The 27,842-nt window shown below is 37.5% G+C and overlaps 1 protein-coding gene across 1 annotated transcript in view; it reads left to right on the top strand.

The window, feature by feature from the left end:
* Positions 1–27,842, top strand: part of FERRY3 (FERRY endosomal RAB5 effector complex subunit 3) — a 62,184-nt gene that overhangs the window by 5,215 nt on the left and 29,127 nt on the right. The window contains exons 4-6 of the mRNA XM_090275729.1: positions 9,414–9,595; positions 16,684–16,783; positions 16,874–16,995. Of these exons, the coding sequence (XP_090131855.1) occupies positions 9,414–9,595; positions 16,684–16,783; positions 16,874–16,995 (404 nt within the window). The remainder of the gene's footprint in view (positions 1–9,413; positions 9,596–16,683; positions 16,784–16,873; positions 16,996–27,842) is intronic.

The raw sequence follows: 27,842 nt of genomic DNA, 5'->3' as shown, positions 1-27,842 counted from the left end.
CCAGTCCATGAACATGGTATATGCTTCTCTTTATTCATATCTTCCTTAATTTCTTTCTTCAGTGTTTTATAGTTTTCTGAGGACAGGTCTTTTACCTCCTTGGTTAAGTTTATTCGTAGGTAGATACTTTATTTTTCTTCCTGCTATAGTGAACGGGACTTTTTTCCTAGTTTTTCTCTATGATATTTCATTGTTGGTATATAAAAGTGCCATCGATTTCTGAATATTGACTTTGTATCCTGCTATTTTACCAAATTCACTTATTAGGTCGAGTAGTTTTTTGGTGGAGACTGTTGGGTTTTCTATGTACACTGTCATGTCCTCTGTGAATAAGGACAGTTTTACTACCTCCTTTTCAATTCGGATGCCTTCTATTTCTTTTTCTTGTCTGATTGCTGTGGATGGAACTTCCAGTATTATGTCGAATGGAAAACTTCAGATAATATCCCACATAGCAATATTTTTGCTAATATAATTCCTAGGGGAAGAGAAATAAAGGAAAAAATAAACAAATGGACTACATCAAACTAAAAAGCTTCTGCATGGCTAAGGAAACCATCAGCAAAATGAAAAGGGAACACACTGTATGGGAAAACCTATTTGCCAATGATACATTGGGCAAGGGTTTGATGTATATGTATAATATATAAAGAACTCACACAGCTCAACACCAGGAAGACAAACAATCCAATTAAGAAATGGGCAAAGGATCTGAAAAGATACTTCTCAAGGAGGACATACAGATGACCCATAGACTTATGAAAGGATGCTCAACATCACTAGCCATCAGAGAGATGCAAATTAAAACCACAATGTGATACCACCTCATACCTGTCAGAATGGGCATCATCAATAAATCAGCAAACAACAAATGCTGGCAAGGATGTGGAGAAAAGGGAACCTTAGTACACTGTTGGTGGAAATTCAGACTGGTGCAGCCACTGGGAAAAACAGTATGTAATGTCCTTAAAAAAAACTAAAAATGGAACTGCCTTTTGACCTGTGATTTTGCTGCTGGGTATATACCCTAAGATTCCCAAATCACCAGTTCAAAAGAACCTATGCACCCCTATGTTCATAGCAGTGCTATTTACAATAGCCAAGTGCTGGAAACAGCGTAAGTGCCCATCAGTGGATGAGTGGATCAAAAAACTGTGGTACATTTGCACAGTGGAGTACAGTAGTCCCTCTCTATATCACGGTTCACTTATCGGGGCCTCACTGTATCGCAGGATTTTAAAAAATATTATATTTAATTATTTATCGCAGATTTTTCCCTATATCATGGGATTTTGCGGTACTGTATATGTATGTTGTTAAAGTTACATAGGTTGAAGAGTGTAGAATATGTTTAAGAACATAAGTAGTGTTTATAAAAGTGTGGAAAAGGTTAATAAGGGACTCGGAACGGTTTATAAGTGTGTGGGAAGGGTTGATAAAGCCTTAAAATATATATAAATACTAAAATAAATGTAAGGTTCCTATTTCACGGGTTTTCATCTATTGCGGGGGGCTCTAGAACGTAATACCCATGACAAGTACCACGCAGCTGAAAGAAGGAACCTCCTACCTTTTGCAAGAGCATGGGTGAAACTGAAGAATATTATACTAAGTGACATAAGGCAGTTGGTGAAAGACAAATACCATATGATCTCACCTATAAGAGGAATCTAATGAACAAAATAAACTAATGAACAAAATAGAATCACAGCCATGGAAACATGGAACAGATTGAAAGTGACTAGTATGGAGTGGGGAGGGGGATAATGGTGGAAAGAAGGGGAAAGGACTAGACTGGACACAGTGTGGAATTGACTGGGGAAACGGGGTAGGATGGGCGGAGGAGGGCAAAGGGGGAAAAACTGGGACAATTGTAATAGAATAACAGTAAAAAATTATTTAATAAAAATAATTACTTGGAAAAAATGACACTACTTGCACATATTATTTTTAATTCTCAAAACATTTTATTTTAAAAAGGCATGTCTGATAATTACAATTTAAAGAAAACTAATCTTTCTGCCAATAAAAAGAAATAAAGCTATAAGATGTACTAAAAGAGTAATTTCACTGAATTTATTCAACCAATGTTGCTTTGTACCTCTAATATGGTTGTGGTGTATTGCTATGGCTAAGTTTTTGCCCTCTGGAAGCATGCAATCTAGTAGGAAGTTACAGAGAAATCCACAGATTATTGTAATACCATGCAGTTGGTGACTTCAGGGTGAATACTGTAGGATCATTTAGAGAAGTTGGGGGAAGAAAGTGTGGTCAAGAGAGAGTTCTTGAAGAAAGCAGTTTCTTCTCTAGCATTGCTCTTGTTTTGATATAAAATCTGGAAGCAGAACCTCACCCATCCCTGATTTTATGTACCCAAAGAGAGAACTTCCTGAATACTAGGTCAATAAATGCCTCTTTGTTGTTGTTTTTTATTATAAAAAATAATTACCATATATACTAAATTTATGGTTTCACTTATTCTTTTGTGCATTAGCCATTCTAAAAATAGGAATTTGACTATCTTTCAGATTAATGATCCTAACAATAGTAACAATAATGGTAACATCAATGTAACAGAATAATAACACTTTATACTTCTTAATTTAATCACAAGAGTACAGATTTACTGTGGATTATAAATCATCAGTATCAGCTGAGCAAGTACTCTCTTCTACCCTATACACATTTAGTAGGTGCATAGCACATTTTGTATTCAGATTTCTAGCAATGCCAGGTTTCTACAACTATAGTAGCTTGTTCATCTTTAAAAGATCAAGGAAAGAAAAGGCAAAGAAGTGATTTTTAATAGTAAAAGAGGAAATATTAAAAGTCAGGAAAATAATTGACATGACCCAAGTATTGCTGTACCCACTGGGTATGTTTGAGTCCTCAGTGGCTGTGAAAATTATAATATAAAAGCCAAGCAGCTCAATACAAACTTTAGAAATATGAGAATCAGTGACCAAAAGGAAGGAATTTTTTTTTTAAAAGGAAACTCTGTGGTAGATTGCAAAAGGGCTTGCAGAGATTAGAAGCCGCAGCATTGTGAGGATTGGAAGAGTCAAAGTATCGCTAGAAGCAGACTATGATATGGGAAGCAGAAGGGAGCAGTAGCTGAAACAGAAGAGTGCTAAAAGCATCTCTGCAACATATGGGTAACCAGTATCTCAGGAACTTTGAGATGAATACTAGGAGCAGTAATAAAGAGGTAAAATAATGTTTATACTAATACCAATTACCTAGGGTTATAAGGGAATGAGCTCCATTTTCTATAAATTTCAGATGTAACATAGTTAAATCATGAAATTTACTTTAACCAACTTTTGATGAAGATCTTTTAAAAATGTAGTACACATTTTCTTGCTTTCTTAACACGTTGCGTACCAGGGTATTTAAATGCCTTTAATCCTCTGTTCCGGCAGGTTTTTAAGATTTAAATATGGTTATATGGCTAATATTAATGAAATAACTTCACAAAATCAACAATTACCCTTCCAGGTAGCTACTACTACCCTTAATTAATAATAAATAAAAAAAAAAGCAAATGAAAAATTACTACTGAATGTCTAAATAACCTTATTTGTTTAAAATTACACGATCAAATGACAAGAATTCTCGCCATCCGTACGCAATGTGTTAAGCATGGTATATCAAATTCAGTTCTAACTTCTTGTTGACCCCAGTCATCATTATAAATGTAAGTGATTAGCCCTGTCTGGTGTTGCTCAGTGGATTGAGCACTGGCCTGTGAACCAAAGGGTTGCTGGTTCGATTCCCAGGTAGGGCACATGCCTGGGTTGCAGGCCAGGACCCCTGTTGCGGGGGTGTGAGAGGCAACCACACATTGATGTTTCTCTCCCTCTCTTTCTCCTTCCCTCCCCTTCTCTCTAAAAATAAATAATTAAAAGCTTAAAAATAAATAACTAAATATAAGTGATTATACCTTTATACAATGATACAGTGAGGCACTGCTACAGAGGGAGGCCTGTCTGTCCCATCCCTGCAAAGATGTGCTGAATATGCTCCTATTATATAAGGAATTTTCATTATAGAGGACCATTGATCCTGATACGCAGAACTGGGCTTTAATGAATGTGCTTGTATGGTATAAGGAGGTGATGGTTTACTAGAGTGTATGTGACTGTTAATTCCTACCTTGTAGAGTGATGCTATTTTCTTCTGCATTTCCTTTTCTTGTCTACTGTAAGAAGATTTATTGCTTATCTTCTTTTTCTGCTACTAGTCTGTAAAAATCTTATACCGTTTCTTCTAATTGCTCCTTATCATTTGCTATTATATTAGATTTCTTCTTTTTTAAGTAATGAGAAGTAAACTTGGGTAGGTAAAGAAAGGCAAACAGAGGAATCGTTGACAAAATTGTGAAGTTTGCTGTTTATCTTTGGTGGTTTCCTGTCCTCCATTTCAGTACTATTCTTTTCTTAGTTCTCTGCATTCATTCATTCAGCAAATGGGTATTGAGCACCTAGTATATATCAGATACTGTGTTAGGCACTTTGGATATAACAAAAACAAAACAGACACAGTTCTCACCTTCACTGAATTTACAGTCTAACAGGGAGACAGATGTTTCTAATTTAGTTCAGTGGAGTGTGGTAAGTGCTATGAGAGGGGGCCTCCAGGGTGCTATAAGTGCACAAAGCTAGTATACCTATGCTAGTCTGGAGAGCTTTGGGAAAGCTTCCTAGGGGAAAGAGAAATGTAGTTGAGACCTGAAAGATGAGTTGAAAATAGGAGGATGAAAGGTGTATGGTTGGGCAGTGGAAAGAGAATATCCTAGGCAGAGGGTATAACATATATAAAGGCCTGGAGGTGAGAGCCCATGGCATGTTAGAAAAACTGAAAGAAGTTCTGAATGGCAGAAAAGAGTCTTGCAAACCATCTTGAATTTTGTCTTCTGAAGGTAATGATCAACTTTGAAGGTGTTTAGCAGAGGAGTTAGAAAATCATGTTTACATTTCGGAAGGATCAGTTCAGTGTATTAGTGTAAAGAATATCTTAGAAAGAAGAAATTTGGAGTAAGTTAGAAGACTCTTATAGCTATAGGGAAGAAATGATGAAATCTTAGTCTAGAGCAGTGGTTCTCAACCTTCCTAATGCCGCAACCCTTTAATACAGTTCCTCATGTTGTGGTGACCACCAACCATAAAATTATTTTTGTTGCTACTTCATAACTGTAATTTTGCTACTGTTATGAATCGCAATGTAACTATCTGATACGCAGGATGTATTTTCATTGTTATAAATTGAACATAATTAAAGCATAGTGATTAATCACAAAAACAGTATGTAATCATATATGTGTTTTCCGATGGTCTTAGGTGACCCCTGTGAAGGGTCGTTCGAACCCCAAAGGGGTCGCGACCCACAGGTTGAGAACCACTGGTCTAGATAGTAGTAGTGGGGATAAAAAGAAAATAACAAACGATTTTTTTATTCATATATTTACTTATTCAGCAAATACTGTATGTGGGTCCTGTGCTATGCATTAGGTATATATCAACAGAACATATTTGGTTCTTAATCTCATGTTTGGTAGTGAAGAATAAAGTTATTAAACAAGTACATCACTAACTTATAATTGTAAACATGTTATAAGGAAATAAATATGGTGCCAACAGAGAGAACTATGAAGGGAGAGAAGTGAAAAGTGAGAACCTAATTGATATGGGTTTTGAGAACTCCTCTCTAAGGAGGTAACATTTAAGGGGAAACTTAAAAGATAAAAGATCACTTGGCCCAGATTTCTGGTGGGGACCAATGGGTAAATGGTGGAATGGTGTCTCCGCTCATTCGAGGAGAGGCAAGTTTTGACATAAAAGTGATGGCTTCAGTTTTACACCTATTGCATGCGAGGTGCTTATAAGATACCTAAGTAAAGATGTCTCAGAAGTTCTTAACTATATAGATCTGGCACTCAGGAAAGATAATTGGAGTGGAGACACAGGTGTGGAAGTCTTTCATTTACAGATGAATTTTGAAGTCATGGAGTGAATGAAATTGCATAGGGTGATTATGTAAAATGAGAAGATTAGATGCCTAGACAGAATCCTGACTAAACCCTGTACTGTATTATAATTGTGTATTGACTTGCTTGGATCTCATACTTGTCGATATCCACCTGGAATTGTTTACTTTATTGTCTTTTATAGCTCTGGTATCTAGCACAGAGCCTGCAAATAATAGGGCTTTAGGGGTGGGGAAAAAAAAAAAGATGAGTGAATATACAAATGAAATGAACAAACACTAGCACTTAAGGGATAAACAGAGGAAGAAGAACCCTCAAAGAAAAAGAGAGGTACTAGCCAAAGATGTAAAGAGAAGACAAAAAATTGTGGTTTCATGAAAGTAAAAAAAAAAAAAAAAAGGCACCAAGGAGGGAATAGTCAACAGTTTCAAATGCTGCAGAGAAGACCAAGCAAGGAAAAGACTCAATAATATCAATGGGGTTTACCAAGTTATCTTACCTGTGGAAAGATCAGTTTCAGTAGATCGGTGGGGGCAGAAATTAGATTTTAATGACTTTAAGAATATGGGCATATGGAAATAGAATGAGTATAAATAGCTCAAGAAGTTTGGCCATATAGAGAAGAAGGATGAGGCAATTTCAAAATGGCAACACAGTGTCAGAGTTTTGTTTTTTTAAGATGGTAGAAATGAAGACTAGAAGAGATAGAATCCAGAACTCAAGTAGAGAAGTAGCCTTAACTGGGAACTGGGACGCTTCTTTCATTACAGCAGAAGGGAAGAAGAAAAGGGTGGATATAAGTTAAGAAAAATTTACTACTTGGATAGCAAAAGTTGAGGATATTTTCTTCTAATTGCTTCTGCTTTATGGAAAACTAATAAAGACAGGACATGTTTTTGGCTGAGGTGGGGAACTAATGAGACAGTTGGATGTTTGAGTAGAGAACTTAGCAGAGGAAGATAGGGTTGCTGGGCATCATCATCGAAGGAAAAGGTTAACGTCACACCAATCTGCCACTGTAAACTTTAGATTTTTTATCATTGTTTTGCTCCAGCTCTCTACAGCCTGTCTGTAAGATTCAGAGTTTATTAGGTGAGCAAGAGAAAGAATATTAGGCAAGGGAGTTGAGGATTTTGGCAAGACAGCAGTAGAATGCTGGACCATGGAATGTAAGCTACAAAGGAAAGAAAGTGAAGTTAGGTGGGAGCTAATGGCTGATTTAAAAAAATGAGAAAGTAGACGGGTCTGTGGAGTGGAGGTCCTGACGAGGTTGAAGAACCAATAGCCTGGGAGTAATTGAATGAAATCTTGGTTGGAGGTTATAGTCAGAGACTGAATGTTTGAATTTTCAAGGTTGAGTTGTTCTTAGTAATGATATAGAATGGGTGACTGAGGTGGAAAGGAAGACTTATTAAAGATAAGGAGTTCAGGGGAGTAAGAAGGCAAGGCATGGGATGGGTTCTCCATAAGGACTGGTGACAGGCTGTGGGTCAGAGAAGTATGTGAATGAGGCTGAGTAAGAGGTAGGTTGTTAGGCAACCATGGCTGTTAAAGATAAGGGATGCCCAGTCGTTTGAGCCTCACAGAAGCAGAGCTTTATGGCGGAATGTGGAGGTGGAGAAATAATAGCCTGGACATTGAATACTTTTCTCTCAGCAGGCTTACTCAGATCCCCATTCCTCAGCTCTCACAGTCCCCTAATATCATCTCTTCTGAGGCAATGGGAGGATAAGGTCAAGGGAAAACTATTTAAATAGTGCTTCTCATGTAGGTAGCTTCTGCCTATTCTAAAGTTTACCATAGACTGGGTTTTCAATTGATGCTGCAGATTGTTAGTTAGCTGGTATGGCAAGGGAGGTTACTGCATAGCTGGTGTTACATACAGCCAAGCAGGTCCCTATGATCTTGCACTCATTCCTTCCTACAAAATTTTAGCCTGAACCTGACATGAATTTTGAACCGAGTTTAAGTCACATGGGCTTGTTATAATTCCTAGAGCAGTGCCAGATCTAAAGATATGGAGCAGCTATCAGAATGTGGTTTCAGGTTTTCAGAGGCATAGAGTAGATGAAATCCATGTTCTAGAGTCAGCTAGTCATCTTAAACTCTTCCCTCCTGACCTGCCAAATTGATTGAAGTATAGGTGAAAGAAAACCAGGGGGAAAAGTTTACCTATTGATTGTCCAGGTTCAAAATACCTGTTGCTGTGATTTATTTGTTTCCTTTTTAAAGGAAATTGTTGTCTAGTTATGTTATAGATTGGAGTCCGCAAACCCTAGGCCACGGGCCACTATGAGTCCATGCCTCACAGTAGGGGGTGAGCAGCCAATGATCAAGGGAAACCAGTCCCTGGTGCCAAAAAGGTTGGGGACTGCTGTTATAGGTTACAGTTTTTAATATTTTCTTTGGTAAAAGAAGGGAAGAATTCAGATTCTTTTTTACAATTATGTGTCTACAAAGATCCATAATGGAAAACACACTGAAATCTTTTTGTTATTTCCACTTTTGCCGTTAAATTGTATGATCCTTGACAAGGGACTTCTCAGCATATAAGTATGCTCACTTGTAAAGTACTGTGTCTGTCTGACGTGTCGATACATGACATGTCTGTGGGGCAGGCTTCTGTACCTCCCTGGGTGGATTTGTGTGTGTGCTGAGGGTATTCTATTTTTGCCTTTCTCCATGTTTCTGTTTTTGTTGTTTATCACTGTTTACTCAGTTGCTTTATCATTTGATAGCTGCTATTTTCATGCACCTACAAGTATGCTTACATTTTAAGAAGGAAGCAGAATACTAGAAAAGATGAAAATAAGAAAATTGTATGTTTATCTTGATATAAAACCCTATGCATGAATTGGGTTTTCAAAGTCAATGTATCACCACACTTTGGACTGCATAGGTAACTTCATTTTCTAAATATATAGCCAACAAAACATTTTTAGCAACATATTATATTTCTTAATAATGAAAAGTTTTCTCTGATTATGTAATTAGTACATGCAAATTATTTTATTATACAATACCTTATAATATAAAGAAAGCAAAGGATATCAGCAATCCCACTATCCTGAAATAGCCATCATTAGCATTTTCTTGATCTCCCCTTTGTGTATGTATGTTATTTTACAGAAACTGGATTATAGCATACTTAGCACCGCATAGACACTTTCTGTCTCTTCCTCCACATTAGCCTCCCCCCCCATTCCTGCCTCCAGATAACCCATATTAAAGCTTAGTTTGCATCTTTTTATTTTTTATGTGTACTCAGGTAATCCTAGATAACCAATATATACACATATATAAATAGAGGGTCATTCTGTCCTTGTCTGATGTATAAAAATAAAATCATGATATACATGCTTTTCTAATAGTGTGTTAAATAAAAATCCTACATTATGATTTTAAAATGTCTGTGTATCATTTGTAGACCACATTAGAGCATGCAAGGCCTGAAGAGCCAAGCTGGGATGAAGATTTTGCAGACGTGTACCATGACCTAATCCATTCTCCTGCCTCTGAAACACTCCTAAATTTGGAACATAATTACTTTGTTAGTATCTCAGAACTGATTGGTGAAAGAGATGTGGAGCTGAAAAAATTACGAGAGAGGTATTTCAGATTTCTTATTATTATTATTACAGTATAATAAATGTTATATTGTCAAATAGGTGGTCTGCAGAACTTGTTTTTATTTTGTTATGAATAAAATAAAATTATTTAATAAAAATTAATTATTTTGTGTGTTTAAATCTGTAATTTCCACTGGGAAATCCTCATAGGTTTATAAAACTTCTCAAGTAACTTACCTAAATAAATAATGATGGCTATGTATATTCTTATTTTTCATAAGAGGAATAGCTTACTTCCGTTGAAGGTTTGCTTTGTTCCAGGCACTGTATAAAGTGCTTTGAATGCTGTCTTAGTTCAGGCTGCTATAGCAGAATAACATAGACTGGGTAGTGTAAACAACAGAAATTTATTTCTCTTTCCTGGCTTATAGACATTGTACTTTCCTGATGTAGGCTCACATGATCTAGAAAGAGAGTTCAAGCATCTCTTCCTCTAGGCACTAATTCCATTATGAGGACTTCAACTTTCTAAACCTAATTACCTCCCAAAAGCCCTTCTTTCAAAATACTATCACATTGGGGTCTTAGAGTTTCAGCATGAATTTGGAGGGGACACAAACATGCAGTACATAACAGGTGCCCTGTTTCATTTGGTCATTACTACAACCCTACTGTTATACCATTGTACAGATGAGGAAACTGAGGCTTAAATAAGTTAAGTATAGTCGTAAGGACTTGCTAGAATTTGAAACCAGAATGCCTGATTTTAAACCTCTTAAGGACTATACATACTACCTCCCTGTTGAGAACCTATTTAAAACCTTGTTGTGACTAAGTCCATAGTCTCTTACATTTCATTTTGTAAGCTTATTTACATTAGGAAAAAAACCACTAATATTATTGAAAGATGTTTTAATTAATTTGAATTTATTTTGTATGGATTACCTAATAAGTATGCAAACATTGTTTTTATGTCTTTATTTTTCAAAGTAAAACAATTGCTAACATTACTTTATTTATTTTTATTTTTTGAATATGCTTTATTGATTATGCTGTTACAGTTGTCCCAATTTCTTTTCCCTTTGTTCCCCTCTACCCAGTGACCCCCTTCCCTCCAGTTGTCCCCCCGCTTAGTCCATGCCCATTGGTTGTGCATATAGTTCTCAACATCTTCCTGTCTACTCCACTCCCTCCTACTATGCTTCTTAATTCCTGTACCATCTCCCTTCCTTTCCCCCCTTTCCCCTCCCTGTTGACCTCCTCCCAGTATGTTCCCCATACCTATAGTTCTTTTTTCACTCTTGTTGTCTACTTGGTTTGCCTTTGTTTTGATTCCTTAGCTTATGTTGTTGGTTGTTGTGATACAGTTTTCATTTTAATGTTCGCAGTTTTGATCCTCTTTCTCCTAAACAAGTCCCTTTAACATGTCACATAACAGTGGTTTGGATCTAATGAACTCCTTCAGTTTTACTTTGTCCTGGAAGCACTTTCTCTGCCCTTCTATTCTGAATGACAGCTTCACTGGATAGAGTAATCACGGTTGTAGATTTTTGCTTTTCATTCCTTTGAATATTTCTTGCCAGTCCCTTCTTGCCTGCAGAGTTTCTTTTGAGAAATCAGCTGATAGTCTTATTAGGACCCCTTTGTATGTAATTCTCTTATTCTCTCTTGATGCTTTTAAGATTCTCTCTTTATCCTTAAATTTTGACATTTTGATTTTAATGTGTCTTGGTGTGGTTCTCCCTGGGTCCAGTGTCTTTGGAACTCTTTGTGCTTCCTGGACCTATAAGTCTCCTTCCTTCCCCAAGTTAGGGAAGTTCTGCTTCATTATTTTTTCACATAATTTTTCAATTTCTAGTTTTTCTTCTTCACCTTCTGGCAGCTCTGCGATTCGGATGTTGGCCCGCTTATAGCTGTCCCATAGGTTTCTGGGCCTCTCCTCATTTTCCTCACTTTTCATTTCCTCTTTCTGCAATGGGTGACTGTTTGTTCCTTCCCTGTGTTCCCATTTGTTGATTTGATCTTTGGTTTTGTTTCCCTCACCACTAGTTTCATATGTGTTCTCATTCATTTCAGCAGAGCTAGTCTTCATTTCTTCCCCGTTTTGTTTAAGATCTGCTGTCAGGTCTGTAAGCATTCTTATAACCAAAGCTCTGAACTGAGCCTCAGAAAGATTTCCTATCTGCTGAGCCGTTAGATTAGATATTTGCTTTCTGGTCAAATGCGTGATTGAGATCTCTATCATGATCTGTGCCATCCTGACGGTTTTGTGTTTACCTTTGCTTCCTGGGTGCAGCTGTCACACCTCCTGTGCTATAGGGGGCGGAGCCTCATGCAGTAATCACAACTGGGTGACCCTTCTCACCACACTGTGGCATTTTGCGTGGGGACAGGGATCCAAGGTGTATTCCTGCTGTTCACTCTCCACTGAGAGACCAGGAGCCTTCTCCTTCATCTCCACACCCTCTGGCCCTCACAGTGCGAGGCAATGGGGGTCTGCCTTCCCTGACATTGGAAACGCGGGCTGACGGGTTTGGTCTGCAGCCCGGGGTGCTCCCCATGCGCTTCTCGCCTCCCCTTAAATACAGGTGTCTGTGCTGACTGCCCTCCCGCCGCCATCGCTGCTGCTGCTGCTGCCGCCACCAGCACAGCTTGATCTCTCTGCCCCGGCTTCACCCCTCCTACCCATTCAGACAAGCACCACTTCTTTATAACTTCATATGTTGGGCTTCATGTAGCTTTATTTTCTGGAACTTCTGGTTATTTCTGGTTTTGTGGTAGTTGTATTCCTTCTTAGTTGTGGAGGGAGGCGGAGCGTGTCAGTCTAGGCCTCCATCTTGACCAGAAGTTGTCTCCTCATCTTGATAGACTCCTGTGTTTGTTTGCCTGTGTCTCTTAGGTAGAGCTGTTGCACCTGTTACATTGTAAGGGGCGGAGCCGTAGGTATTCATCAGTACAGGGCAACCTGTTTCACTACCGTGTGGCACTGTATGTGGGGGAGGGGTCTGAGAGGGAACAATGCTGCTTGCCCAGCACTCATCCTTTTCCAGGCACTTCTCCCACTTCTGTATGGGACTGGCACCCCTCTAGCTGTTGCCCTGGCTGTCACTCCCAGAGTGGGTGGGTCTGTGGACGTTCTAGGACCATGAGGGCCCTTTAAACAAGCAGACCCTGCTGAGAGACCAGCAGTTTCTGCCTCCGCCCCAACCCTCACTGGTTTGCACACTCAGAAGCAATGAGGCTTGATTTTCCCTGGGGCTGGGACCGTGAGCTGAGCAGTCTGGTGAGGAGCTGGGAACACTCCCCAGGTGTCCCTCCTAACTTTTTAAAACGTGTACAGCACTTTCCGCTGGCCTGCCACTGCCACCGCTGCTGCCACCCCCACACAGCATCCTCTCCACCCTGGCTCCGCCCCTCCTGCCTGTCTGGATGAGTATTTCTTCTTTATTTCTTTGTTTGTTAGACTTCCATGCAGCTTGATTTTCTGGAACTTCTGGTTGTCTCTACTTTTGAGGCAGTTGTGTTCTTAATTGTGGAGGGAGACGCAGTGTGTCTGTCTACGCCTCCATCTTGGCCGGAAGTATCAACATTACTTATTTTGAAGCATGACTTCCCAGATTGCTTCCCAGTAATTCCATAATTGTAGTAATAGTTCAGGACAAATTTCTGGATAATCCATTTTGACCTAGCTGAGTCTAATAACATTTATTACCTTAAAAACATTTACTTAAGGCCCTGGCTGCTGTGGCCCTGTGGATTGAATACCAGTCTGCAAACCAAAGGGTCACTGGTTCAATTCCCAGTCAGAGCATATGCCTAGGTTGCAGGCAAGGTCCCCAGTTGGGGGTGTGCAAGATGCAGCCACACATTAATGTTTCTCTCCCTCTCTTTCTCCTTCCCTTCCCCTCTCTCTGAAAATAAATAAATAAAATCTTTTTTAAAAAGTTTACTTAAGACTTTAGGTATATATAACATTAAGATAATTTTTTTAGTGTTGCTGATATAAAATTTCTTTGACTGTTTTTAGGAACAAATTACTTTAAATTATGAAATCAGTCCCAAATAAGTAAATTTAAAATGATGTATTGGTTTGCTTCTGGCCTTCATTAGCTTCGCATTGGAAAACTTTGAGATTAGCAAGATGAGAATAATGTGTTATTTTGAGGGTTGTCATAGTTAAGAAACTTAAAGTACAAAAATCATAAGCAAATAGATTTAATCATTTTCCCTGTTAGCTACTGTCTTTTGTGTACCAGATCAGCATTATTATATTGCATAGCTTGTAAACTTGTGTAATAATTCCACTCCTCTGGACCTTTTATTCTCATATCCAATAAGATATTAGAACTGACTCTGTGTCGAAAAGAACATGATGTTTTGAGACACTTGTCATTCTGTGGATTTGGGTTTGCTAATTAGCTGTTTTGAGGCAGTTTTTTTTTTTTTTCTAGATGGGATACCTATAGTATGGGTAGTTGCCACTGGGTAAATATTTGTAGTTGTGTCCCTGGGGGAGACAAAAATTTGATTTTTTTCTAGTCTGTTATTATGTAGCCAATAAAATTGTGAATATATTTTTAAAATAATAAATAAAGATTAGATTTTTTTAAATATATAAAAATAAGATTACCTTATACTAGTTAATTACTTTCAGTTGAACTTTATTCAATTTTTTATTTACCAGGGTTTCAAATAATAGAACTCATTCTGAATCTGTTCTCGGATCTCAGGTTTTCTGGGACTATAGTCATTTTGCCTATTTAGCTATATTTTAAAAAACTTCCAACTTGGCCATCTATAGTTCATTATCAATAGCCTTTACTAGTCCTTTTATTCAGCTAGTGAGCTGCTCTAAATTGTGGCCAACTTTGCTGCCTAGGAAATTTCATAAGTGGCCATCAATATTCTATGACTGTTCACCTCTTTGGAAGCTGAATTAACTTACTAATTTTCTGCAGGTACTAGAACTTTATACAGTTTTTATTCTGTCATGGAATAGTTTTTAGTAGAGGTTTGTTTTAGTTCAGTAGAGGTTTATGTTATTGTCTTGAAATGTTCTTTGGCCAAACTTCTTGATGGGGCTTTGCTTTTTTTTTCTTTCTAAAATATAAACAATATTTGAATACATTTGTTTTAAAAACAGTTTTATAGTTTATTTTTCACATATCTACATTGTTAGCTTGAAAAGGAAAAATAAGCTATGTGCCTCTTAAAGTACATAATAGTTATTGCAAAGTTGAACAGTATACTTAAAGTAAGTTGGAATTCACTGGTATCTTTGGAATTTCACCCCAAATTTTGGTGCTTAACTCATTTATCCAATTAATGAGAAGAAGTGATACATTTTCCTATTTGTCCTTTTATTTTAATTTTATTTTACATTTTTAAAAGTTTCTAAACTCAGCATCAATACAGTTATAATGATCTTTTTCCCAACAGAAATTCAGGATAATATACAGGTTGTCAGAATTATCATGCTTGATATACTGAGTCGGTACATAGTAGTTCATCTGAAATATGATAAAATCCCTTTGACCTTAATCATAGAAAATATATATTGTATTATTAATACAGGGTGGGGCATAAGTAGGTGTGTACAGTTGTTAGTATGCAAAACAGTTTATTCTTGTATTTATTAATTATTGTATTATTTTCCATACAACTGTAAACCTACTTTTGCCCCACCCTGTATACCATTAGATACTGTGTTTCTGGTACATTTAGGGTAAAATATGAAATCATGAAATTCTATTTGTTGAGGTTCGTATTTATTAGTCTTTCTTTTTCCTCACTGGAAATTAGCTTTTGGCAAACCAGAGTCAAGGTATTTTTTATAACTTAAAAATGGCAGTGATATTTTTTATCCACTAGAGGGAACATGTGTAATGTAAAATGTTAATATATTCATATGGAAGTTTGTATTTATAAATATTTAGCAGCTTTTCCATTTTAAATAAAAATCTTATTGCCAACATAGTCTTCCCCTGACCTCTAATATTTAGTAAAAAGTTAATGGGGTCACCTACATTAGATTTAAGTGGTGACTAAATGGTATTGAATGTTTAATACTAAAAGGTATATATAGAAATATATAAATGTATAGTGTATAATGAGTTTCATTTATCATCTACATATAAGTATCTTAGTTATAAAGAAGTATAAACTTGCTTCTAAGGGCAATTTATTTAAATTAATTAGAATGATATAAAGTTATTTTAGTTCATGTGTTTCACTCTTTCAAGTTTGAAATATGTTTTAGAACAAACTAACGCATTTATATTAAAAGATAATTTTTTAATTTGGAAATTTTAATAAACGTATTTATTAGAATATAACATTGCAGAATAGGCAAGAAACTGTAGGTATACAGCTCACTAAATTTTCACAGAGTAATTACACCCATGTAATCATCACCCAGCTCAAGAAATAAAATATTTCCAGCACTGCCAGAGACTCCTTTATGTCCATCTAGTCATTATTCATATCTCCTGTAAATAACCATTATATGAACTTACAACACCATTGATTAGTTTTTCCTGTAGGGAAAACCATTTTTAATTTCTGTACATTATTTATTTGGATAAATGAGGAAGATAAGACTAAAACATATCTTCCGAAGTATTTTATATTCCTCCATAAAGGGAACTTGTAACTTAATATCAGTTTCAATTCTTAGAACCTAAGTGGCAGCTTCTGGTTATAATATAAACTATTAAAAGTTGAAGTTACGTTAACTCGTGTATAAATTAATAGAAAATGTATTTAAGCTGGAATTGCAGAGTATCATCTTTGAGGAAATGTGCAGATGAAAATGGGTCTGGACTTTGAAATATTAGCCATGGAAATTGAAAGATGACCTAGATTTTGACTGCTTTCATTTATGCATTACATTTAGATTAAAATTTCGCTGCACAAATGATGTTGATATTATATGAGATTATCATTATCATTTTCACATTTCCATTTCTAATGTTTTGAAATTCTTGCCAGGTATTATAGTTGCCATTCTTGGACATATTCCTATAAAATTAAAATTTTATTTTCACTTTGCAGAGATTGTTCAGTGAATCTGGAGTGGTTGTATACCTTCAAATTCTGATGAATATATCTGATCTGCTTATGTTTCAGACAAGGTGTTGAAATGGAAAAAGTGATGCAGGAATTGGGAAAATCACTGACAGATCAAGATGTAAATTCACTGGCTGCTCAGCATTTTGAATCCCAGCAAGTAAGTGAAGTACAATGACTTTTAGAAATGCAGTTATTTTTTTCTACTTATTTTTGTAAAAAATTTATTTAGTTGATATACTCTTTTTAGGATTTAGAAAATAAGTGGTCAAATGAATTAAAACAATCAACTGCCATCCAAAAGCAAGAGTATCAGGAATGGGTGATAAAACTTCATCAAGACCTAAAAAATCCAAACAACAGCTCTCTCAGGTATTAATCATGTATTATTCTTATTAGATAGAAGTTTATTGTTATTAATAATTTGTGTTTATTGTAAAATTGAACCTTTTTAGTTGTAGATATTTTTAAGTTGCCAATGAAAATTTAAGATAACTTTTACTTTAAAAATATCTTTTGTAGATTTTATGTGGATTATTTGAGAGAGGGGTTAATTGGATGGTTTAAAATAGTGATTTCTACCCTAGAACTTAGCTTTATAAGTCTCTTAGGTGTGTATAACTAAACAGCCGAAGTACTATCTCTTGTTTCATTAAATTTGTCTCCCTTAGTTCAGTAAACATCAGTTGAATACATCTTAAATGCTAAGTACTCTCTAAGCAGAAAATAAAAATAACTGCCCATGTGCAGCTTATATTCAATAAAAAGGGGAAAAAAGAGACTGATCTGTAAATAAAACAATATTGTATAGAATAATATGTGCAGTAGTAGAAACATGTAAAAGGTACAAAAATAGGATAGAGGACTTTTTGTAATTCATAATTTGTATGTTACCTTATGGCCTAAGTACATTGTGTTTCATAGATAACCCTAGAGCTTGACATGCCTATGTTAATTCCGGGCCATCTATTCCAAAATTTGAGAATGTCTTTGTTCTTTCAAATCCTAAAGTATATTCAGTTGGAAATATATTTAGTATGGTATAGTAATCCTATTTCTAGCATTAGCTGGTATATACTATGAACATTTAGAAATAGTGTTTTATTTGTATAATGTCAGTTTCCCCATTAGTCTTGCCTTGAAGACAAAAACCATGTTTGTTTTTTCTACTGGATACCCACATCCTTGTCAGGTGTCTAGCTCTTGACAGTGGCACATAAGATATACTCAATAAATATTTATGGACTGGGGAAAAACAGGCTGACAGGTAAACTATTTACCCGGTAGTTATATCTCCTTATCTCAGTATCATAATCTTTCACTTGCCTTATTGTTTTGCCCAAGGTAACACCTTAGAAATATTTAAACAATTGTTATGATTAGAAATGGGATAACATTCTTGACACTAACATATTTGACTATACTCCTCATTTCAAATGGAAATAGTGATGAATACAGTAAAAAGGGGAAGGTGAAGGGAAAGCTGGACTGGGAACATCTATATTCTATAATATACAATGATGTTTCTCAGACTGCTGGTTGTACTCTGCTAGGGACCATTCTAGATCCTTAACTTTCCAATCAGACTTTTAAAATAACAATAAAATGGAATGGAACAGAGTATAGTAGAATAGGGGGAAAAAATATCAAAGTGCATCATGCATGAAACTTTCTATAAATGAATGTATGTATTGAGCCAAAATGTAAAATATATACTGTATATTGTCAAAAATGTGGAATGTCACTAATTTAATTAGGGAAGCTCTGAAAACTCCATGCTGCAAAATTATCTCTCACTTTGCTGCTGTAGTTACAGAAATTCAATATATAAGATCAATTCTATTGTGTAAATATTGACCTCTGGCTGCTGCTACTTTTAAAAACCAAATATTCCCAGGAAAGAATATTTTTACTATGACTTTGTTAGTTTGCTTTCCTGTTTTGATAGAGATTTTCTTGGGCAACAGAAATATGTTTTCAACACAGCTATGTACAGGGTGAGACAAAAGTAGGTTTACAGTTGTGAGTACACAAAACAATTTATTTGTGTATTATTATTTATTATTGTATTGTTTTTTATACAAAAACTGTAAACCAACTTTAACTCCACCCTGTATAGAACTCCTAAATGAGCTTGATAAAAAATATATTTTATTTTCATTCATTTACTTTTGCTTTTTTCCCCTTTTTATTGAATTTATTGGGGTGACACTAGTTAACAAAATTATATAGGTTTCAGGTGCACTATTCTACAACATATTATCTGTATAGTGTATTGTGAGTTCACCACCCCAGTCAAGGCTCCATCCATCATCATTTATCCCCCACATACCCTTTCCACCTCCCTTCACTCCCTCTGCCCAGCAATCACCACACTGTTTTCTCTTTCATGGCTTTTTTCTTTTTTTTTTCTCAATCCCTCCATCACCACCCCCAGCCCTGCAGTTCCATCTCAACAGCTGTCAGCCTGATCTCTATAACTCTTGTCACTTTTACTTGTTAGCTCAGTTTGTTCATTAGATTTCACATTAGAGTGAAATCATATGGTAATTGCCATTCTCTGCCTAGCTTATTTCACTTAGCGTGATGTTTCCAGGTCCATCCATGCTGTTGCAAAGGGTAAGATTTTCTTCTTTTTCATAGCCAAGTAGTAATCTATTCGTGTGAATTTACCACCGGTTTTTCATCCACTCATCTACTGATGGGCACTTCGGCTGCTTCCAAATCTTGGCTATTGTCAAATAACGCTACAATGAACATAGGGGTGCATATATTCTTTTGACCTAGTGTTTCAGGTTTCTTCAGAAAATTCCCAGATGTGGAATCCCTGGGATATAAGGCAGTTCTATTTTAGTTTCGTCCTTACCCAAGGAACTTTTTTTCATTGCTTTTTAGAGAGAGAGAAACAGGAGAAGGGAGGGAGAAAGGCAGGGAGAGAAACATTAATGTGAGAGAGAAACATTGACTGGTTGGCTTTTTGTAGAGGCCGAAAAGCGCCCCAACTGCAGACCAAACCTGCAACCCAGGCATGTGTGCTGATGGTGAATCAAAGCCACAACCATTTGGTGTGTGAGATGACACCCAACAAACTGAGCCACATGAGCCAGTGCCCATTTTTGAATTTTTTGAAGTACGTAATTCCATACTGCTCTCTACAGCGGCTGCACCAATCTGCATTTCCACCAACAGTTCAATTGTTTGTTGCATTATTGATAACAGCCATTCTAACAGGTGTGAGGTGATATCTTACTGTAAATTTAATTTGCATTTCTCTGATTATTAGTGACATTGGCCATCTTTTCATATGCCTGTTGGCCATCTGTATGTACTCTTTGGAGAAATGTCTATTCAGGTCCTTTGCCCATTTTTCATAGGATTGTCTGATTTTATGGTGTTGAGTTGTATAAGTTCTTTATAAATTTTGGGTTCTAACCCTTTACCAGTTGTATCATTGACAAATATGTTCTCCTATTCAGTGGGTTGAATTTTCATTTTGTTAATTATTTTCTTTGCTGCGCAAAAACTTTTTAGTTTGATATAGTCCCATTTCTTTATTTTCTTTTGTTGTTTCCCTTGCCTGAGGACATATATTAGAAAAAATATTGCTACCACAATTGCCTAAGATATTACTGCCTATTTTTCTTTGAGAATTTTTGTGGTTTTGAGACTAACATTTAAGTCTTTAAACCAATTTGAGTTTATTCTTTTTTTTAAATTTATTTTTATATTTTATTTTTTAAAATATATTTTATTGATTATGTTGTTACAGTAGTTCCCATTTTTTCCTCCTTTCCTCCCCTTGGCCCAGTACCCCCCTTCTTTCTAGCAATCCCACCCCCCTTAGTTCATGTCTATGGGTCATGCATATAAGTTCTTTGGCTTCACCCTTTCCTATATTCTTAACATCCCCTGTCTATTTTGTACCAACTGATTATGCTTCTTAATCCCTGTACCTTTTCCCTATTTCTCCCCCTACCGCCTCCCAGCTGATAACCCTCCAAATGATCCCCATACCTATGATTCTGTTCCTGTTCTGGTTTGCTTAGTTGGATTTTGTTTTTATTTTTTAGATTCCGTTGTTGATAGTTGTGAGTTTGTCGTCATTTTAGTGTTCAGAGTTTTGATCTTCTTTTCTTAATTAAGTCACTTTAACATTTCATATAATAATGGCTTGGTGATGAACTCCTTTAGCTTTACCTTGTCTGGGAAGCACTTTATCTGCCCTTCCATTCCAAATGATAGCTTTGCTGGATAGTGTAATCTTGGTTGTAGGTCCTTGCATTTCATCACCTTGAATACTGCTTGCCAGTCCCTTCTTGCCTGCAAAGTTTCTTTTGCGAAATCAGCTGATAGTCTTATAGGCACCCCTTTGTAGATAACATTTTGCTTTTCTCTTGCTGCTTTTAAGATTCTCTCTTTATCTTGGATCTTTAGCATTTTAACGATGCTGTGTCTTGGTGTGGTCCTCTTTGGGTCTAGCTTGTTTGGGACTCTCTGTGCTTCCTGGACTTGTATGTCTATTTTCTTCACCAAATTTGGGAAGTTTTCCTCCATTATTTTTCACATAAGTTTTCAATTTCTTGTTCTTCCTCGTTTTCTGGCATCCCTATGATTCAGATGTTGGCACGTTTAATGTTGTTACTGAGGTTCCTAAGCCTCTCCTCATTTTTTTTTTTTTCAATTCTTGTTTCCTCATTCTGTGCTGGTTAACTGTTTTTTTCTTCCTTATGTTCCAAATAATTGATTCGAACCTGGGTTTTCTTCCTTTCACCATTGGTTTTGTGTGGATTTTCCTTCATTTCACTTAGCATAGCCTTCACTTCTTCCCTTATGCATTTGCCGTACTCAAGCATATTTCTCAAGCCTGTGAGCATCTTTATAACCAGTGTTTTGAATTCTGCGTCTGTTAGATTGGCTATCTCCTCATCTGTTAGGTTGGCTCTCTCCTCGTTGCTTAGTTCTCCCACTGGAATCTTGATCTCTTTCCCCTTTTGGGCCATACTTCTCTGTCTTGTCATCTTGACAGACTCCTGTGTGTGTTTGCCTCTATGTCTTAGGTAGAGCTGTGGCACCTGTTATGTTGTAAGGGGTGGAGCCTTAGGTATTCATCAGTACAGGGGAACCTGTTTCACCACGTGGTGGCGATGTATGTTGGGGGGGGGTTCTGAGAGGGAACAATGCCGCTTGCTCAACACTCGTCCCTTTTCCAGGCACCTCTCCCACTTCCGTATGGGGCTGGCGCCTCTTGAGCTATTGCCCTGGCCGTTGTTCCCAGAGTGGGTCGGTCTGCGGATGTTCTTAGACCGTGAGGGCCCTTTAAACAAGCGGACTCTGCTGAGAGACCAGCAGTTTCTTCCTCTACCCCAACCCCCACTGGTTTGCACAGTCAGAAGCAATGAGGCTTTATTTTCCCTGCTGTTGGAACCATGAGCTGTGCGGTCTGGTGATGAGCTGGGAACGCTCCCTATGTGTCCCTCCCGACTTTTTAAAATGTGTAACTGCGCTTTCCGCTGGCCTGCTGCTGCCACCCCCACACAGCATCCTCTCCACCCCGGCTCTGCCCCTCCTGCCTGTCTGGATGAGTATTTCTTCTTTATATCTTTGTTGGAGTTCCAGACAGCTTGATATCCTGGAACTTCTGGTTGTCTCTAGTTTTGAGGTAGTTGTATTCCTTCTTAGTTGTGAAGGGAGATCCAGTGTGTTTGTCTAGACCTCCATCTTGGCTGGAAGTCCTGAGTTTATTCTTGTGTATGGTATAAGAAGGTGGTTTAGTTTTATTATTTTTGCATGTATTTGTCCAATTTTGTCAATACCACTATCTTTATGCCATTGTATGTTTTTGCCTCCTTTGTCAAATATTAATTGACTATAAAGGTGTTGGCTTATTTTTGGACTCTATTCATTTTGCATTGATCTCTGTGTCTTTTTTTTATGCCAGTACCATGCTGTTTTGATTACTATGGCTTTGTAGTATAGTTTGATGTCAGGTAGTATGATTCCTCCAGCTTTGGTCTCTATTCTCAAGATAATTGTTGCTATTTGGGGTCTTCGTGGTTCCATATAAATTTTTGTAATATTTGTTCTAATTCTGTAGAGTACACCATTAGTATCTTTGTGCTGAATCTATAGATTGCTTTGGGTAGAATGCACATTTTAATGATGTTAATTCTTATTATCCATGAACACAGTATATGCTTCCACTTATTTTTATCTTCTTCAGTTTTTTTTTTTTTTTTTTTTCAGTGTTTTATAATTTTCAAAGTATGGGTCTTTCACACCCTTGGTTAAATTTATTCCTAGGTATTTGATTCTTTTTGAAGCAATTTTGAATGGGATTAATTTTTTAGTTTCCCCTTCTGATGGTTTATTATTGATGTATAAGAATGCAGCGGATTTCTGGATATTTATTTTGTATCCTGCTACTTTACTGAATTCATTTATCAGTTCTAGTAGTTTTTTGGTGGAATCTTTAGGGTTTTCTATATACAGTATTATGTCACCTACACATAATGACAGTGTTACTTCCTTTCCAATTTGCCTGCCTTTTGTTTCTTCTTCTTGTCTGATTGCTGTGAATAGGACTTCCAGTACTATGTTGAATAAGAAAGGTGAAAGTGGACATCCCTGTCTTGTTCCTGATCTTAAGGGGAATGCTTTTAGGTTTTGCCCATTGAGTATGATGTTGGCTTTGGGTTTGTTATATATGGCCTTTATTATGTTGAGGTATGTTGCCTCTATTCCCACTTTGCTCAGAGTTTTTATAAATGAGTGCTGAATTTTATCAAATGCTTGTTCTGCATCTATTGATATGATCATGTATTTTTTATCCTTCATTTTGTTTATGTGGTGAATCACATTTATGATTTGCAAATGTTGTACCAGCCTTGCATTCCCAGAATAAATCCCATTTGAACATGGTGTATGATCTTTTTGATGCATTGCTGTATTCAGTTTGCTAATATTTTGTTGACGATTTTAGCACCTATGTTCATGAGAGATAATGGCCTATAATTTTCTTCCTTTTTAAATTTTTTTTGTAGTGTCTTTATCTGGTTTTGGAATTAAGATAATGCTGGCCTCGTAAAATGATCTGGAAGCCTTCCCATCTCTTGAATTTTTTGGAATAGTTTGAGAAGGAGAGGTGTTAATTCTCAGAATGTTTGGTAAAATTCACCTGTGAAGCCATCTGGTCTAGGGCTTTTGTTTGTTCAGAGTTTTTTTATTACTTCTTAATTCAGATTCCTTGATTCAGTTTTTGATCGTATATTCCTAGGAATTTATCTGTTTTGTCCAGATGGTCCAATTTGTAGGCGTATACTTGTCCGTAGTATTTTCTTACAGTTCTCTGTATTTCTTTGATATCAGTTGTTTCTTCTCCTCTTTCATTTCTGATTTTATTTACTTGGGTCCTCTCTTTTTTTCTTGATGAGTCTGGTTAAATATTTTTCAATCTTGTTTATCTTTTCAAAGAACCAGCTCTTGGTTTCAGTGATCTTTTGTATTGTTTTTTTAGATTCTATTTTACTTATTTATGCTCTGATCTTTATTCCTTTCTACTCACTTTGGACTGTGTTTGCTGTTCTTTTTCAAATTCCTTTTAAGTGTGAAGTTAGGTTGTCTATTTGAGATTTTTTTCTTTTTCTTGAGAATGGCCTGTACTGCTATGTATTTTCCGGTTAGGACTGCTTTCACTGTGTCCCATAAGTTTTGCATTGTTGTGTTCTCATTTTCATTTGTTCAAGGTTTCTTTTGAATTCTTCCTTGATCTCTTTGTTGACCCATTTATTGTTTTGTAACGTGCTATAGCCTTTGTGTCTTCGTGTGTTTTTCAGTTTTTTTTCTTGTGATTAATTTCTAGTGTCATACCATTATGGTCAGAGAAGATGCTTGAATGATTCCAGTATTCTTAATTTTATTGAGACTTGCTTTATGTACTAGCATATGGTCTAGTCTAGAAAATGTTTCATGTGCACTTGAAAAGAATGTATATTCTGTTTGGGGTAAAATGCTCTGAAAATATCAATTAAATCCATCTGCTCTGGTGTGTCATTTAAGGCCGCTGTTTACTTGTTGATTTTCTGTCTAGAAGATCTATCCATTGATGTCAAAGGAGTATTAAAATCCCCTGCTATGACTATTTCTGTCAATCTCTTCCTTAATTTAGGTCCACCAAGTTTTGCTTTACATATTTAGGTTCTCCTATGTTAGGTGCTTAAATACTTACAAGGATTACATCCTCTTGTTGGATTACTCCCTTTTATCATTATGTTGTGTCCTTCTTTGTCTCTTATACAGCCTTTGTTTTAAAGTCTGTTTTGTCAGATATAAGTATTGCTAATTCAGCTTTCTTTCCCATTTCCATTTGCATGAAATATCTTTTTTCTATCCCTTTACTTTTAATCAGTCCCTGGCTGGTTTGGCTCAGTGGATTGAGCGTCGGCCTGCGAGCTAAGTGTCGCTGGTTCGATCTTCCAGTCAGGGCACATCAGAGAAGGAAAACTCTGACTCCAAAAAACCTCCGCTGCCTTGCGGCATACCTCTTCAGGGGAAAGGCTAAGGGAGTAAACCCCGACAGAAAATCCGGAGCCGGAGTCCCTAAGGCGGTTTGACGTTGTAGTCAACACCGGCAACTCCTGCGGCGCACCTGAAGCCAAGCTGTATTGACTCCGTCTTTCCCTTGGACCCTTCAGCTGCGAAGAGAGGGGGGCTCTGCTGCATGGGCAACAGCAGACCCTCCATATCACCCCGCCCAGGCTCTGTAGCTTCAGCTTCACTGGAGAGGACACTCCAGCGTCATCGCAAGATGTCGATTCAACACGGGAGGAGACAGATACCGTGTCACTCCCGAGTCGGACTGCACAGCCATTCTCGGCGGTGCAGATAGACACTTAAGAAGCTACACCATCGTCTCTCGAGACGGACGGCTGCCGACGACGACGACTTTTAATCAGTGTGTATTTTTTATTCTGTGGTGGGTCTCTTGTAGACAGCATATATGTAGGTCTTGTTTTTTTATCCATTCAGCTACCTTGTGTATTTTGATTGGAGCAGATAAGTCATTTACATTTAAAGTGATTGATAGGTACATATATATTGCCATTTTATTCTTTTAACTATGTTCCTCTGTTCCACCACCTACCTCCTCCTCCTCCTTTTTAAAGCAGACCCTTTAACATTTCTTGTAATACTGGGTTGGTGGTAACAAACTCCTTTCACTTTTTCACACCTGGAAAGCTCTTTATTTCTTCTTCAATTTTAAACGATAGCCTTGCTGGGCAAAGTAGTCTTTGTTCTAGGTCTCTGCTTTTTGTCATTTTGAATATGTCATGCCAATCCCTCAGGCCAGAAATGTTTCTGTTGAGAAGTCAGTCTACAGTCTTACAGGAGATCACTTGTAGGTAACTGTCTTTCTCTTGCAGCTTTTAAGTTTCTCTCCTTGTCTTTAACCTTTTGCATTTTAATAATGATGTGTCTTGGTGTGGGCCTGTATGGGTCCATCTTGTTTTGGACTCCGCACTTTCTGGAATTTTGTGCCTTTTCCCTTTACCAGGTTAGGGAAGTTTGAGGTCATTATTTCTTCAAATAATTTCTCAATCCCTTGCTCTTTCCTCTTCTTCTTCTGGTACCACTATCATACAGATATTGTTATACTTCCTATTGTTCAAATATTCCTTAAACTATCCTCATTTTTAAAAATTCTTTTTCCTTTTTGCTGCTCTGATTGAGTGCATTTTTTTTCTACCTTGTTTTCCAAATTGCTTCATCCAAACTACTGTTTATTCCTTCCAGTGTATTTCTTATATCAGATATTGTATTCTTCACTTCTGATTGGTCCTTTCTTATGATTTCGGTGTCCTTTTTCATGCTGTTGAGCGTCCTTATAACCATTACTTTGAACTCTATATCTGACAAATTGCTTGCCTCAATATTTTTTCTAGAGATTTCTTCTGTTCTTTCATTTGTGGCCTGTTTCTTTGTCTCTCCATTTTGGCTGCCACTTTGTGTTTGTTTCTATGTATTAGATCTGCTATGACTCCTAGTCTTTGTGAGGTGACCTTAAATAGTAGTTTTCCTGTTGGGTCCAATGGTGCAGACTCCTTTATCACCTGAGCTGGGTACTTCAGGAATGTCTCTTATGTGGTTTATGTGAGCCCTCCTGTTGTGATTGCGTCTTGATTGCTATTGGCCTGTTCATGTGTGGGATCAGCCATTAGGCTGGCTGAGAGGCTCATCCCCAACCATGGAGTGCGACCTTCTGTGCAAGTACTGACCACACCAAATGGAGTTTGCCTCCGCAGTGGTTGGTGCCTGCAGAGATCTCCCTTTGGATATGCTGCTTGTGACACTTACTGGATCCTGCTCTGATGTTGTCTGAAGCTGGCCACTGGGTGTGTTGGTTCTAGACTTCTTAGGAGGTACTCTGGTGTAGGTCAGTGTAAGACACTGCCTGTGAGTGGCCCTCTGCAACCTATTTGAAGCTACAAGTGATCCACAGTTGGGACTGCATCTGCTGGGCCTGCATGTGCATGGGACTGACAAAACTGTGTGCCAAGGCCAGCTTTTACCAACACTGGGCCTGGGGACAGGTCAGCAAATATCCTGAGGCACCCTGATAAGATCTGCCTTCTCCTGCCTCTGACTGCTGACTCCCTGTTAGGCTCAGTTACTGATAGAGTCTCTGGCTGTACTCCTTAGCTGGGCATAAGCTCCACATGGTGGGGAAAGAGGAAATCCAGAGGGTGGAGCTAATTCTTTCCCCCTAGCTGATGCTACACACAGGGAGGGAGTCCTCCATCCAGGAAAGATGGCATCTGTGATATGGGAAAATGACTGAGCACAGAGATCATGGTGGCTGTCCCTTCAGCTCCCTCCCCATAGCCACAAATCGCAGGCTCTCCTCGTGTGACTCTACTTTGTTCCACCCTCCTGTAACAGAACCCCTGGGCTGCTCCGATTGAAACAGAACCCATGGGCTGTTTAGTTAGGGGCCCGATTGCCTGCCGCCAGAATCATAACTCTGAATGCCAGAGTTTGGTGAAAAGAAAAAGAATTGTTTATTTGCACATAGTCCTGCCTCCCCCTCCCAGACCTGGCCAGTCTTAGGAAAGTCAGAAACACCATTTCCCTACTTCCTAGGCACAGTTCAGCTTTACCAGTAGCTGCGAATCACTCAGTTCTGATTGGGGAGGTCCTTTCTGTGCTGTGGTGCCCTCCAGCTC

This window comes from Furipterus horrens, unplaced genomic scaffold (genome assembly GCF_987537825.1).
Source record: "Furipterus horrens unplaced genomic scaffold, mFurHor1.1.pri manual_scaffold_4, whole genome shotgun sequence".
NCBI classification, from domain to species: domain Eukaryota; kingdom Metazoa; phylum Chordata; class Mammalia; order Chiroptera; family Furipteridae; genus Furipterus; species Furipterus horrens.
Note: the sequence above shows the minus strand (reverse complement) of the source record. Positions and strands in the feature narration are given on the sequence as shown.